Consider the following 16,448-nt stretch of genomic DNA (forward strand, 5'->3'; position numbering starts at 1 on the left):
TGTTGACCCCCAGCTCTCATGCATTTTTAAAATAGCTGCCTATCTTATATCTTCCTCATTATCCTACAGAAGAAGCGCAATGTGTTTCAATGAAAATGCACTAATATGGAAACAATTACAGTCTCTCTTACTCCTCGTCCTCCTTTCTTTCTTTGTCTTCCTGCTCTCTTTAGGAGCTCACGCTGTCTTCAACCATGAGAGAATGAGTCACTGAGAGAAGAGCTGAGAGAAGAAAGAAGCCGAGAGAGAGTGATAAAATCAAAAGGAAGGAAGGGAACGGAGAACAAAAAAACAAACAAAAAAAAAAACGCTGAAACGCATAGGCCATTATGGGGAAGTACCAAGGCCCATCCTTTACTTTGGCCATCCAATCTCCTGAGGGCCCAAGGGACAGAGCAGGTGGAGAGGCAGGAGACAAGCCAATGTGATGGACACAAAGAGGATGGACAGGCTGAATTCCCTTCCTCCCTGCTTATTTGTCGGTAACCTCTCCGGCTACATCAAGCGTTCTTCTCCCTGGAAAGGTAAAGAGAAATGGGAATGAGAACTAAAAGTGCACAACTTTAGAGGACATGGAGCCCTATGGACACTTCTCACATGCTCAGTTTAAAGAATATTTGATGCTGCATATATTTATTTTTGTACGAAGGTAAAGAGTAGAGACCTATAACATTTGGGTCAGCATTTATCACAGTGATCTATACTTAATTTTTACTTGCTGTGCTTAATATTACTACACCTTGAACTGTGAAAAAGGTAATCCATCCTTTCTAGAGGACAATCTTAGTTGCAAAGGAAGTCCTTGGTGTATAGATTTCAGATAACCTGAGCAGCTGCACACAATCCTCTATTGATGAAACTGGAACTCAGTCAATCAATTGTACAGATCTCTCACTGTTATAATGAATACATAGTAAAGGAGGGATCACTTTGACGCACTGACACAACTAAGCCTTCACAACATCAAACTGCCTGCAGAGCCTGTGGATGTTGGGGGAGCGAGAGAGGCCAGAGAAATGGTGAGCAAAGAACCCAATCACTTGCTCCCAGGCCAAACCAACGGCAAGAGCACCTTGGCGGACAAGCTGCCCGGGACAATGACTGTGCGCTCTGTGCTGCTCAATAGAGACTCCCCGGATATTGAGAGCCGCCTCAAGCGGCGCCGCAACCGTACCCACCAGGTCCGCTTTAAAGACTTGGAGGATGGCAGCAGCAGCAGTGGCAACAGTGGGACAGGAGAAAACAATAGCCATCAGAGGCCTGCCACAGACTGTGACAGCCCACATCCTCTTCGTAAACACAGCGGTAGATCCCCGACGCCATGGACTGACAGGGATGGCCCCCGGGCTGAGGGTCTACCTGGCCAAACCTCTGTGGTGGGGGCTGTGCGTGGGGACATGGCGAGTACTATAGAGGTGGTGGCTGCTTTCTTAGCCAGGGCCCCTCCTCATCCACTGACGCCGGGTCCTACACGTCGATGCTGGGCACCACCACAGACAAACTCTCTAACCTTGCCAATGACACGCAGGTCCAGTACGAGCACCAGCACAGCCATCCAGACCTCCCCATGCCTGAAGAAGCCCCAGTCCCTCTCTTCCACACATACACGTAGCCACAGCCTTGGGGACTCGGTGGGCGTGGATGGGGATGACGAACATGACTCTCAAGATGAGTACCTTACGCACAACCATGTGTTGTCCAAGGATCAGAATGGTCCTCCAGGGCCCGGGGATCGAACTGTGGTAGAACGGAGGTCTAAATCCTCCAGGACAGATATGAAATCAGCTGTTGTGGTAAAAAACTCAAGGCACAGCTGTCCCCCATCAGTTCTTCACAACGCTGAGCCATGTCACTGTTCCTCTGTATCCTGCCGAGATGGCCCTAAGCGTCAGGGGAGCAGCACTCCCTCGGTGATCAGGAGGAGGAAGAGGCTGAACAGGACAACAAGTGATCCTGGGAAGGAGGTGCACTACTGCACCACTCTCACTCAGACTGAAAGCCCCGGTCCATCCCCAATCCCGCAACCTCCCAGTACCAAACTCTGCACCATTCAAGTTCAAACTGAGAGCCCTTCCACATCTCTAAATTCAAAGTACTGCACCGCCCAAAGTCAAACAGAGAGTCCACATCAGTCTTCATCTTTGAGTAACAAACGATGCACAACTCAAACCACCAACTCTCACCCAACCCTACCTCCAAATGCTGAACAGTGCACCACTCAAATACAAACAGACTCTCCAAGTCATCAACCTTGCACTACCCAAACACAAACTTGCAGCCCTTGTGCTTCCCCAACTCTGACTGCACCATCCAGCTCAACACAAATTAAATCTGAGAGTCCTGTACCCCCAACTACGACTCAAGACCCTCCCGACACCCAAATAACTACTGTGCCTTACTGTACCTCTCCCCCACCTACAAGTGCGCCACCACAGACCCCTGAACATTGTGCCAAGCCATCTTGCTCCTCTCCAGCCAAGCCAGCTTGCACCACCCCACCTCCAACACCCATAGCGTTGCCCATTCCTTGCTCCACATCTGCATCTACTGTCATCCAACACCCTGTTCCCTACTTTACGGTTGTGTCGCCACCAACAACCCCCAGCACGGCTGTTGTCTGCTCCAGTCCTCCCCCAACTGCACCAAACTGCACCTCCCCTGTCCCAAACATAGCATCATCAGCTCCCCTAACCTGCACCACCCCTACCCCAAATGTAACCCCCAATGCAGTTCCCCTTGACCCCACCAGGCTTTCTACCACTGCCCCAAGCGTTACACACCAACCACCACCAAATTCATCAAACGCTGCACCTCCTACAAATCTAGCACCCTGTACATTTGTAACTCAAACCACCCTGTCTTGTACCTCCATATCATATTACTCCACCACACATCCAATTGGTCCCCATGCACCAAATTCTACTACACCCTCTTACGCCACTCTCATACAAACTGTATCTCATTGCAACATCCCATGTCAAGCTCTGCAAAATACCTCTGCTACTGCTAACACAGGCATTACCCCCTACTCCTCCCCTGTCCCCAAACTAAAATCTTGCACTTCTCCGCCTCCACTTGTGAAAACATACACATCCACTCTTCCAAATGCACAACTGAGTGCAACACCAACTAAAGCTGTTCCTCTGTACTCTTCCACATTTCGTGCTGCGCCACCGTACACTCCCCCCTCTCAGGCCCCCTACAATGCTCAGGATAAGAGGGGCATTCGACTTCCACCTCCTCCCCCGCCACCACCACCTTACACGCCGCGCAAAAAGGGAAATGATCCGCCAGGTCCTGCAATCCGAACACCCATGCTCAGGGCAGACAGCAAGGCAAGCAAGAAAGATAAAGACCGGGAGGAGAAAAAGGAAGATATAAAATGTACAGACTCACCCAAGCTCTGTGAGAGAGCCAGCTCTCTGAAGCACAGAGCTCAAACTCCGCCAGTTGCTGTGATGAAGGGAGAGAAGCAGTCCTCTTCCTCCTCTCCTGCCAAGGCCTGTTTTAAGCCCAGCTGTCTCAGCTCAGCCCAGGCTCAGCTTGGGGCACTACACAAAATGCTCTGCTCAGGAGCCAACGCCAGGCCCAACACCCCTAACAGCCAACACCCACTCCCTCCAAACCAGCAGGGTTGCTCTGGAGCCAGGGGCTGCTCCGCTTCAGGGGAGCGGCCTGCAGCTGGGCCCCTGACTGCCACCCAGGCTGACACACTAAGACAAGTCCAGGAAATTCTGGGAGGGTTGGTGTCTGGGGCCAGGTGTAAACTGGACCCAGCCAGGGTGACAGAAAAGCTGCTGAGTCCCAACGGACCCCTGCATGATATTCGTAGCCTGCAGAACCAGCTCCACAGCCTGGAAGGGGTTCTGGAGACCAGCCAGAACACCATTAAGGTCCTGCTGGATGTCATTCAAGACCTTGAGAAGAAGGAAGCTGAGAGAGACGGGTGAGGCAATATTTCATTTTGGTGGAACAGTTTACATTTCATGACTGAGATGTAAGGTAATGCCTGCATACTGACTCCAAACCTCAAATCTGTTTTAATCAGCAATGTTTTCAGCTCCATCAGACCTTTGACAGGTCGTAATACATATTACATTACATAATAGCATGCTTGCCCTATTACTATATGATTATCAACATCCAAGTGCTGGCATTAGTTGCTCTGAAGGCTTTTCACACTTGCATTTAATTAGCCTTGGGCTGACCTAAGGCCACATTTAGACCAACCCGCATTAAAAAAAAAAAAAAAATGCAGCCCTTTCATTCCCTTGCATGCGGCCAGCCAATCGACATAGTGGGGACTGCCAAAGCAGAGAGCTGCAAGAGCACATTCTGGGTACTTTGTAAGGTGAACTGTGTATTTTTACTGTTTGCCCCACGGTCATCCTGACAAAAGATAAATAACAGCCTCTGTATAACTTTGTGGTGTGCATTTTTTTTTTGGCTTCTGATAAGCATTTTTAAGATATGGATCTGTAACTCAAACTGGACTCCCCGGCTTATATTTCATGTCTTGCTGTTACCTGAGATACCCAGACTAAACTTTTGTGTTTTAACATAGGACTGTTCTCAGTCTGAATGCCCGCTTAACCTTTACAAAGGCTGCAAGAAAAGCACAGTCCTATTATTCATTTCTCTGTGTTGCCCCAGCAAAGAATTGCAGTGTTGTCTGTCTGGCTAAAAAAGTTGACCCTGGCTCACTTTTGTCACAGCACAATGCAGCTTCAGCTTCAAGGCGCTGCGGCGGCCAGTTGAATACCAGCAAGCACACATTCCTAGAAGACTACTTTGTAATGTGAGCGTCGTATTTCTACTGTTTACCTCGCTGTCGTCACAACAAAAGATAAAATGTCTGCAGACATAATAAGATTCCACAGCTATATTGTCTCATCTCATAGTATTGTATGAGATTTAATACTCAAACAGGCATCCCTGGATTGTATTTCATTGCCCCACCAACATAAGTGGGGACAACACATCCACACCAGTGCAGCCTGTTGTGTTGTTTTACATTAATGCAGGGCTGTTTTCCAGGAGTGTTAAAAATTGAAACTTGAAAATTGAGTCCAGAGTTGCAGTTATGTCTTTGGGGCCTGCACACAATTTAGTTACACAGTAAACATTGTTACAGCAATTTGAGAATTGCTCTAAACCCAATTTCGACAAAATGATTTTGAGTCCGGATGAAATAGCAGTATTTTCCATATGGTGACATAATTCTGAATGAAACAGGATAGGCAGGCAGGGGTCATAGGGGTGTCATAACCTGACGTACCATGCCTGTGCTAGTTAGTTAACTAATCTTTCATGCCAATGTAAAATCATGTCATATTTTGTTTTACAGGGAGAAAACATTGGATTGGATTTCGATGCAAAAAACCCCCAAAGAAATAGCTTTTTTGTAGTTTTTGGCATATATTGCTAAGTGTGCATGTTGGTCTAAAGTCCAAGCAGCTTATGTCCATTTATTGTTACGTAGCGCCCCGTAGTGGACATAGTAAGTATGACAGGAAAAGTACAAGGACCTAAACCAGTCGAAGTAGGTTTTGTGCCTAAACCTAACCAAGCTGTCACAATTTTGAAATATAAATGACGTGTAATGTCATGTGAGTGATGTTGTTGCACAAGTTATGTCACTTCTGTCACGTGACACACATAATACATTTATTCAAACCGAAACCACGAATGTTTCCTAAACCTAACCAAGTAGTTTTTGTGCCTAAACCCCAGCAAACCGCAATTGTTTTACTACGTAAACCATGTGTGCAGTCACAAGTTATGCCATGTGGCGTACATAACATAGTTGAGGACCCGTAAGCTTGTCGCTGCTGTAACTCTCCGTCAGTAATATATGTCGTTTTGGGAGTAATTGACAGTTTTTCTGCTCTGTTGTTCAGGTATGAGGATGTGTTACATTTTTTCATTTCATCTTGACTTTAAAGATTGAAACTTGAAAAGAGCCCAAAGGTAATGTCTTCAGAGCCTCACTGCACATAATTTAGGCGCACAGTAATCATGTCACATTAATTTAATTACTCAAAAGTGCCCTCTTCACTGAATTGATGTGAGAATTGTTCTAAACACACTTCACACAAAATTATCCTAACCGTGTGTTTCTGGTGCTAACCTTGAAAAGTCAGGGATAACCCTGCTCTGAAATGGGGTTTAATTTAAGGCTTCACACATGCGAGCGTTAACTTGCATAAGCTTATGCCGCATTTCACACTTTAATGGTTAAAAAAACTGCATCCAAGGTGTCTAATGTAAGATTTTTCACATTGTAGGAAAGATGACCCAGGATCACAGCCTTGTTCTTTGCACCATACGTCCAAGGTGGTGTTCAACGGCAGCGTTCGCAGGAGTGTGAAATGTTGCATAGCCCAGGGTTAAATCAAGAGTTTTGAAAAGGGAGGAGGAGGGGGGGATTCTGGGTTTAAATGTGGTGTGAAAGCCCAGGGCCAAAAGAGGAGCTATCCCACATTTAAAGTTGTAAATGTGAAATGACTGGAAGCCGCAGGCTAATAGAGCTGTAAACCCAGGGCTAACGGGGGCTCTCCACCCAGGGCCAAGTGATGGATGGATGGACGGACAGATGGACAGATAGATAGATAGATAGATAGATAGATAGATAGATAGATAGATAGATAGAAAGAAAACAAGGAGGGAGAGAAGAACAAACAGTAGAACAATGTAAATTATGAGTGCCTGGTATTTTGGAGACCTGGAAAGTAAATGTCAGCATGCAGCCTAAGTGCCTGCTGTTTTATTCCCAGACAGTTAATTTCTCAAGTGCGAATCTGTTTCTCCCCACACAAAAACAAATGAGGGGCCGACATGATGATGCGATCATAGCTTCGCACTAAAAGACCATCTCCTCTCTCCTGGAATGGAGTAGACAAGTGGGTTGTTGTAGGCAGATTATTCTTCAGAAAGGGAATGTAGAACCCGGTGGTAATAACCTCACTGCATCATGTGCTGTGAATATTACAGATAGATGGTTGTTGTTCCTAAGCTTTGCTGTGATGCAGCTCTCTCTATTTATAGCCAATCCAGGCATTGTAAGCATTGTAAATACTTTGGCAACAAAGCTGTGTGGACAGAACACAATGTAAATTTGGTGAGAATGAGAGACAGAGACACATTCTTAGAAATAAGGGTGATAACTAGAACCGTAGGGGTTCTTCAGCTTGTCCCCGTAGGGAAAAGCATTGTTTTGTTCCTGGTACAGCATTTTCTTCAGTTTCCATGTTGAGCCTCTTCAGAGAGTTCTACCTAGAACCCAGCGGAAAGGATTACGTGTAGAACCCTCTGTGACAGATTTCACCCAGAACCCTCTTTGAGACATTCTGCATCAAACTCTTCTATGCTGTAATGTTTTCACACACAACCCTCCCTTAGGGTTCTGTTCAGATCCATTTTGCACCAGCTTTACCCAGGTTCTATCCAGAACCCTTTTAGATTACAAGGATCTTGTCAAGAAGCCACCAGGGGATTCTACTGAGAAGCCGTTTATATTCCACTGGCCTTATCTAGAACCCACCTTTGCTCAAAAAAAAAAAAAAATCTTCAGAAGCAAATGGTTCTGAACCCTTATTTGTAAGACTGTAGCAGGGACAGAGAGAAAAAGAATTAAGGGACTGTTCTTTGGATTTAAAAGGTTCTTAATGGAACCTGTAATATTACAAGGGTTCTTCCAAAGCAAATGGCTCTGGGCAGAATGCCAGTCCTTCAAGAAGAACCCTTTTCTCTAAGATCGTAGCAGGGACAGGCAGATAAAAAGAATTAACAGACCATTCTTTGAGTGTTAAGGGTTCTCAGTAGATCTGTAAGTCTTACAAGGGTTCTTCAGAAGCAAATGATTCTGGGTAGAACCCCAGCCCTTCAGGAAGAACCTTTTTGGAACCCCTTATTTCTAAGAGTGCAGCAGGGACAGGCAGAGAAAAAGAAATAACAGATTGAACGTGAGACAGAAGGCAGGGGAACAGCTGTAGTTATTTTTATGAAGTCTCATGTCAGTCATGTAGCTCACGATCTCGCTCTCAGATTTGTGTCATGTCAGACCACAGGGAGCGGTTTGGGAACTCGGTTCTCACCCATTTTGCAGCATCTCTTCTCCTCATGCATGTATGCAGCAGGCGGGGACAGATAGGAATCAGCACTCGGCTGTCATCATGTTGGTGGTTTCAGATGCGCCATGCCTCTTAGTGTAAACCCTTTACCATTCTCATCAAGTCTTTAATTAATCTGCTTCCTACATTGTAAGCTGCTTAGTAATTTCTCCCGCCTTATCACACCAAAATAGTACGTGATGCAGGGACGAGAGGAGAACTCTTGGATGGGAAGCGATAGACATGGACGGATGTGTGTCTGTGAATCCATGGAAAGCCTTGACTGATATCTGAGCAGTTTAATCCAAATCACACTGTTAACACTAATGCCAGCACTATACTCTGCAGACGTTTGAACATGTGACTGCACGGCCTTCTGTCTCATAAAGTGACATATCTTGCGTGTGAGAACCCGGTGATGGGTCTAAGTGTAATGCATGCAGACTTGACTTTTACCTCATAAGCATTATTTTATGCCTGGAGTGATATAGTGACTCATGGTTTACGTAACAGCCTGCGCCTGTTGGAAGGGGTATCGTTCATTAAAAAATGATCAGGGCTGATTTCAGAGAGGATATTGGTTTGTTTGCAGGGATGTGTGCACTCTTAGAAATAAAGGTGCTAACAAGAACCATTGAGGGTTCTTCTGCTTGTCTCCATGGGAGAACCCTTTTTGGTTCAAGGTAGAACCTTTTGTAAAGGTTCAACGATGAACCCTTTAAGAGAGTTCCACCTATAACTCAAGATAAGGGATTATACCCAGAACCATTTGTGCAAGGTTTCACCCAGAACCCCTATGATAGGTTCTACAGAGAACTCTTCTATGTTGTAATGGTTGCTACTAGAACCCACCCAGCGGGTTTAATCAAGAAACCTTTTTTATTCCAAAGATTTTACGTACAACTCACGCAGGGGGTCGACTGAGAACTTTTGAATATTCCAAGGGTTTCATCTAGAATCCAGAATATTTTATCAAGAACCATTTTATATTCCAATGGGTTTATCTAGAACCCACCCAGGGGGTTCTACGGAGAACCTTTTTATATATCAAGGGTTATCAAGAACCCTTTCACATTCCAAGTCTTTATCTAGAACCAACCCATGGGGTTTTATCAAGAACCCTTTTACATTCCAAGGTTTTTATCTAGAACCCACCCAGGGGGTTCTCCTGAGAACCTTTTTATATTCCAAGGGTTTTATTTAGATCTCACCTAGGGGTTTCCCTGAGAGCCTTGCTATATTACAAGGGTTATCAAGAACTCTTTCACATTCCAAGGTTTTTATCAAGAACCCACCCAGGGGGTTTTATCAAGAACCCTTTTACATTCCAAGGTTTTTATCTGTAACCCCCTCTTTATATTCCAAGAGTTGTATGCAGAACCCATCCAGGAAGGTTAATCAAGAACCCTTTTATATTCTAGGTGTTTTATCTAGAACCCATCCACGGGGTTCTACTGAGGACTCTTTTATATTATGATACAAAGAACCCTTGACAAACCCCTGGTGAAAGAGTTCTTCAGGGATTCATTCTCTAAAAAAAGGGTTCTTCGGATGAAAAGGGTTCTTAATGGAACTCTAATCCTTGCCGAACTTCCTTCTCATCAGAAGCAAAGGGCCCAGGACAGAACCTCAGAAGAACCCTTTTTGAACCCTTATTTCTAAGAGTGTGTGTTTGTGCCAGAAATGTGGTTCAACGAGGGAAACAATAACCTGAATATGTCTTTGTGGTCTCACACACACACACACACACACACACACACACACACACACACACACACACACACAGAACGTCACTCTTTTACCCCTGATATGTCATCTCTGTGCTTTTCAACAGAAGACATTCGTACAGGACCGGACAGGACATCGAGAACTGTGGGACCTGCAGGGACTGCGCCTGCATCATCTACAGGTATGGACGTGTCCTCCTGTGAATTTCTGCATATTTATCGCCTGTTTTACATGCGAGCGCCGAGAAGAGCGCAGAGCGCGTGTCTGGGCGCACAGTTCCGTGCATCACGCTGTCATTGTGAATCACGTCAGTTTTCGGGAGTTCAGTTTTTATGGCTTGGTAGGATTGTCGTTCTGCTCTGTGTGACAGCACAGCCGGATGCGGCGCGTTGAGTGCGGCCACTCGTTGCACAAACACTGCTGCAGGTTTGATCACTGCACACAGTTAGAGGAGATTTATTAAGACTTATCACACACACTCTCTCGTGCTCTCCCTCTCAGATTTAATGAGGTGAACAATAACACAGACTTAAGTCGTGCACCCGTGTGCCCACTTGGTTTCCTCCCTCCTCCTCTACTCCTCTCATTTTTCTACTCTCCTTATCTCTCTTTTACACACACAGATGCACACAGTGTCAAATACACAAACACACACGCGCGTGCACACACACACACACACGCGCGCACGCACACACACAGGCAGAGTTACTGCATAATCATTCCGCTCTGAGATTTGAATTGAAATCAATCAATTAACAAACAGGATTTCACACTTTACAGGAGGGTGAAGAAAGGCAAAAAGAAAAGTGGGGATTGCTATGAAATTGAAATCCCTGTCTCTTAGTTGTAAATGTCAGAAATGCAAAAAAAAAGGCTTATTAGTAAAAGAAGCAAATCTTGCAGTAGCAGAAGAGAAAGAAATAGCAGGGAGAGAGAGAGGAGGGAGGACGTTCAGAGTGCTTACATGCACAAATCTAATTTGATTTGAAGCCTGACATAAAATATTTATCAAAAATGTCATTGTTTTTTAATAAGTTGAGGTGTTTATTGAACCTTTTGACAGAATTAAAATATGCTGTTTTTGTATGATTTTATGTTTGCATCATGTCTTATGTTTTATGTTCTTTTTGTGTGTTGATTTATTTTTCATTTTCTAAAATTTTTTCACATATATAAGTGTATAGCCATATACTATATTCATATTTAGATACATTTATACTATATATGTATACAGTAACACACATGCATATTAATGCATAAATATTTATCTATTTTTTATGTATTTAAGTATTTAATTTATTCATTCCTGCTTTGCTGTAGAATATTTCATTTATAAACTTATGTAGTATTACTATGTATTGTATAATATGCCATTATAACAATCACTATTGCACTAACCAAATGTACAAATATTACACAAATACACATAAAAAACATTTAAGTCTTTCTACTCATCATTTACTCCCATTTACTTATTGTATGTACACATAACTTCATAGCAATAGTGTTGTGTTACATTCACTCTATAATACTATATATGTGTCTATTTTTACTCTACTCCACCTTTACTCTGTCCTTTTCACTTTTACTCTGACATTTGCTGACTTCTGGAGAGAATCTTCAAAGGTTACATGTATTTACGTATATTCAAATACCCCAAGTTCTACCCCTCATTTCAACTCTTTCAACTTTATTTGTCCCCAAAGCGCAATTGCTTTTGCAGCAAGACAGACAGAAAAAAGTTTGTAACATAAATGCATTATGAAATACAAAACAATTATAATTTGAGTGATTTAAAAAAGACACCAAATACCTACTATTTCATATGTGAGTCACACATTTTAAACATGATATTAAAACAAAGTATAATACACAGTTCTTCTGTAATTATAAGCAAAGCAAATGTTTATATTAAAATATATGTGAAGAGATACAAATCTTACCATATCTTTGTCAATATTAGAAATATTTAGTAAGGTAGCGTCTCGACTGTAACCCAAGATGCTTTCTTTCTCAATATTTCAATTTAACTCACAGGTGGGAGAAGTTTGCCTTCAGGCCTTTCTGCCAGAAAGCCACTGCCTGTGTCTCATGTGGAACCCTGTCTCAGTGTTGACTCATTTCTGTAATTCAAACATGGTCTTTTCCTACACCTGACCTTGTGTTTTTGTCGCCTAAACCTGAGCAAACCGTGACTGAAAACTGGAAATATACTTTTTATACTGAAAATAATGAATTAGCTATAAGTCTGCCACCAAAACCCGCCTACTTAGAGTTTGTGTCTCTCTTGCAAATCTATCTTGACCTCTTAGAAAGGCATCTATCATGACTTTGGTAAATAAGGGCCCTCTACCTCCTGCATTACTCAGTTAATCTATTAGCGAGCAGAGACCATGTGCCAGACTGAATAGGTTTGTGAGGTAATTATTGATCTTGCCGATGATGAAGAGGTCTCAGAAACTCGTGTATCAAGTATGATACGGATGCCGTTATGTGTTAAGGCACTGCTCTGCTTATTAAAACTCTCTTGTATACACCTTGGAGGGGTTATATTAGTCAAATTATGTCATAAATCTGACAGCATAATGCAATTAACAGGCCAACTTTCATCATCAGTCTTCTTAATTGTGGACTGGAGCTGTGAAATGTGGCGTGCATACACCTTGGACTGATTGCTTTCAGTGATTTGATTGTGCACCTACTCACTCATTTATTATTTATTATTCTGTAGCACTAATAAGGTGTTTCCTGTAGCTGCAGCACATCCTCGACATTAACCTGATTATAAAACAAACGATATTACTGCTGAGGTTGAGTTACTGTAAACCACATAAATGATTCAATCAAACCATTATCCTAATCCGGTTATTTTCAGTAATTTATTTATAGTGTGTATGCAAACCTCTTTAATGAAGAAACATAGAGAAGAGGAAGAAGGGGACAGTGGGGGAGGACAAGAGGAAAGACAGCTGAGGATAAGAGAGCAGAAAGCAAAAAAAAAAAAAAAAGATCTGTGAGAAAAGATCTGAGATTTAGAAATGGAACAAGAGGGTGAGAGCAGAGGGAGAAGAAGCCCATAAAGAAAATGATTCATTCAGAAACTAAATACAGCCTCATCTCGAAAGATTAGAATATTACAGCAAAGGTTTACTGCTCAGGAATGTCGGTACGAGGCAGCGACAGTTCCTCATCTTGAAGAAAGGGCATACAGATGAGGACTGTAACGAGAAAAAAGATAAGTTATCATCTGAGGTGGGAAGTAACTAAGTACAAATTCATCATTACTGTACTTAAGTTTTCAGGTATCTGTACTTAAGTATTGATTTTTCTGACAACTTTTTACATTCTACTCTAAATATTGATTATTTTTATTTTGCGTCATTCCACGCCACCTTCCCAACATCACAACTGAACCTAAATGTGTGGAACAATATCACACAGAAAAGATGATTCCTTCGTATATCCATCAGTGTATATCACACACGACAGACACGATGAGACAAAAACCACGTACAAGACATGATAGGTAGGTACAAAGTGACGTAACAAAGTCCAAACAATGTAACAATACGTAACAAGATTAAATCGACATAACAAGATGAAAGTGACGTAAAAGACATAAGAAGAAAACTACATACAAAATGAAAATGACATAACAAAACTCAAACAATGCACTAATATGTAACAAGATGAAAACAACATAAAAGACACTGCAAGACGAAAACAACGTAACAAGACAAAAATAACGTAAAAGATATAAGACGAAAACAATGTAACAAGACGAAAACAACATAAATGACATAAGACAAAAGCGATGTAACAAAATGAAAACAATGTAGCAAGATGAAAACAACCTAAAGGATGTAACAAAACAAAAACAACTCATAAGACATAAGACGAAAACAAAATAAAAGATGTAAAATAATGAAACAGAATGAGAGGGACATTCAGCCATGGAGAGAAGGTGAAGTTCAACCAGTAGAAATGCCCTTAAGAGGGCAACTTTTTAATTTTATACTTTAAGTACATGTCAGAGTCTGTGCTTGTTCACTTTTACTTGAGTAAGGAAGTTGAATCAGTACTTATACTTTAATGTAAGTATCTATACTTCTACTTGAGTAATGAATATATGTACTTTTGCCACCTCTGGTTATCATTCTCATATGTTGTACTGTACCATCATGTGTTTTTCTCCTCTGCGGCTCCTCTGAAATATCACATTTCATATCAAACTGCTCAGTCGGCATCTCGAGCCTCTGTTTTCGTGGTCAGATGAAGATTTATCGCTCAATCGACCTGTCGAGTCGACATGCTTCTTTCATGTGTGACAAGAGGATTTTCCCGCTTTGAAAAGGGAGGAGATTTTCTTTTCTTTGAGGCTCAAGTTGAGCTGAGTTTAAAAGGAGAATTTGGCAGCGATAGAGGAAAAAGGTGTCGGAGGAGAGAGAGAAAAAAAACAGATAATGTGAAGCCTGAAAAGGAGTGAGTGATGGAAAAGCCATAAAATCTGACAGGACAGATTCCATCAATTAAAAAAGCCTCTTGAAGAAGTCTTAGCCCTCAAAGAAAAGCACAACTCAGCACACCACAGACCTCACAGTATATCAATCTAGTTGAAAAGCTCAGACAGGACTTTATTTACAAAAATGAAAATAGAATATTTGTCCTTGTTCAATAAACCCCCAGAAATATGACCTGAGTAAACTTAATATATCAGAACTGTATTTTAAAGCTGATATAACCATTTTTTAATATTAACAATAGATCAAACGAGTACGTTTAATGTGAAAGAGCTCGTTCATACAGTAATGATAAACCCACAGATATTATCACCTGCAGTTCATCTCAGCTCTGCAGAGCGTTTTAGCATCTTTCACCTCAGAGGTTTAGTTTTCTGGCCCACAACTTCAATGTTTTAGTTCACTTTTACTCCTCTTATATCAGTGTTTTCTGAAAAATCTAAAAACATCCACATGCTTTGCTGTAACATTTGTATTTTCCTCCCGCCGTCCTCCCATTACAAACACAATTTTTCACAAACATCATGCACTATGTGCAATTCTGACCACTCTGAAAACCGTTTTATTTACACCAATCAGTTTCACAGCTTTTATTTGGATCTTTATTGATGGTGGGTTAAATACAACTAATGATTCATTAATTGATTAATTCAGGTACATGAAAGAATAGAATATTCAGTTATTTTATAGATTTTTTGTTAGCGATCATCTAGTTAGTTTCTAGCTACTTCAAGTCGGCCAGTTCTCTCTCCCAAAGCATCAAATACGGTATTTTGGTCAGTGCCCCAATGCTTCAAAATTATGGCACTGTGGGTACGATTGTAGCATCATTTCTGGAGACGCCATTGTAGCTTTATGTTTGAATGTGATGTCAGAGTCAGGTGACGCGGTACAAAGAGTAAGAAAGTCCATCTTTGGAGGAGATGGCGTGGATGTATGGGTCAAACAAAGTCCGGCTCGTGTCCCGTGTGTGAGTTAAGTGATGTATGCAAGTAACGTAATGTATGTAAGTTACATGATGCGCATAAATTTAAATTTATGAAAGATCTTTTGATGCCTAAACCTACCCAAGTAGTTTTTGTGCTTTTATTTTGAAAGTCTTCCCGGACGTAAAACTTGGCTACAGAGCCCTGCATGTGCAGAAGTGATGCTAGAGGAGTATCTTCAGCATTATAGCCTGAACCACAGGGCCACAGACCAAGCTGCCATATTATATTATATATTACTATATTATTTTTGATGAGTTGAGGGTGTTGTTTCAGTATAAGTTATGTCTGATACGAATACAAATATGATATACAGTATATACAGCTCTACCTTCCCATTATCAAAAGGCAGACAGACAAAACATAGTGCAGCAGTTAAAAGTTAAAGATCCAGGTATTGGAGTTCGAGTGTAGGAGTTGGGGGAGACCAAAACAGAGCTAAAAGGAGAGTAAATGTGCTTACATTCACCAGGTGGCCAAAAACACAACTCCAAACCAACATTAATGTTGCCCTGTGTCTGACTGATGTCAGTTTGTCCCTTGCTGTGCCGCCCCTAAGTGGCCCAAAAAATTATTGAAAATATTTACATTACTTGTAAAAAAAAAAAAAAACCCTTCATTTTAAAAACTCCGTATTTAATTTGAATACGTGTGAGCGTTATAACTACACTTAAACCTGCAGTGCAGAACTTTATGTCTCTCATCCCGGCAGTGGAAGTAATTACACAAACACTGTTGACATGTGCTCATGATGTATGCCTTCAATTTTCCACCACTGGCTCCGCCTACCTGATATAAAAACTGCAGTATGCTGCGATACACAGATGGATTTAGTGATAGGCTTTGTCAGCAGTGTGTGAACTCATTTGGCAAGCGCTTGAATATAATGCACGTAGAACTGTGCTGCAAGTTTAAGTGCTGGAATAAGCACAAATTTATAGTGTATGATAATATATTAAATGTGAATTCTTTTTGTTGTGTTCGCCTTTGCATGTCATTTTAAAAAATCTAATGAGGAAAATCAAAATATTTATGCAAATAGCAAAAAATCACAACCTTTTTTATAAAAAAAATATATAGACAAATAGAAGTCTAACAAAAAC

The 16,448-nt window shown here is 41.9% G+C and overlaps 1 protein-coding gene across 2 annotated transcripts in view; it reads left to right on the top strand.

Moving 5' to 3' along the window:
- The window catches only part of LOC146308615 (uncharacterized), a 61,296-nt gene that overhangs the window by 16,030 nt on the left and 28,818 nt on the right, over window positions 1–16,448 (top strand). The window contains exons 2-3 of one of the 2 annotated variants that reach the window (XM_084746494.1): window positions 174–3,946; window positions 9,949–10,020. In XM_084746494.1, coding sequence (XP_084602620.1) covers window positions 1,017–3,946; window positions 9,949–10,020 — 3,002 coding nt within the window. In that variant the 5' untranslated portion in view covers window positions 174–1,016. Of the gene's footprint in view, window positions 1–173; window positions 3,947–9,945; window positions 10,021–16,448 lie in introns of both variants that reach the window. The other variant, XM_084746493.1, reaches the window with a different exon arrangement.

Source organism: Lutjanus erythropterus, chromosome 20 (assembly GCF_056507025.1).
Source record: "Lutjanus erythropterus isolate fLutEry1 chromosome 20, fLutEry1.hap2, whole genome shotgun sequence".
Lineage (NCBI taxonomy): Eukaryota > Metazoa > Chordata > Actinopteri > Lutjaniformes > Lutjanidae > Lutjanus > Lutjanus erythropterus.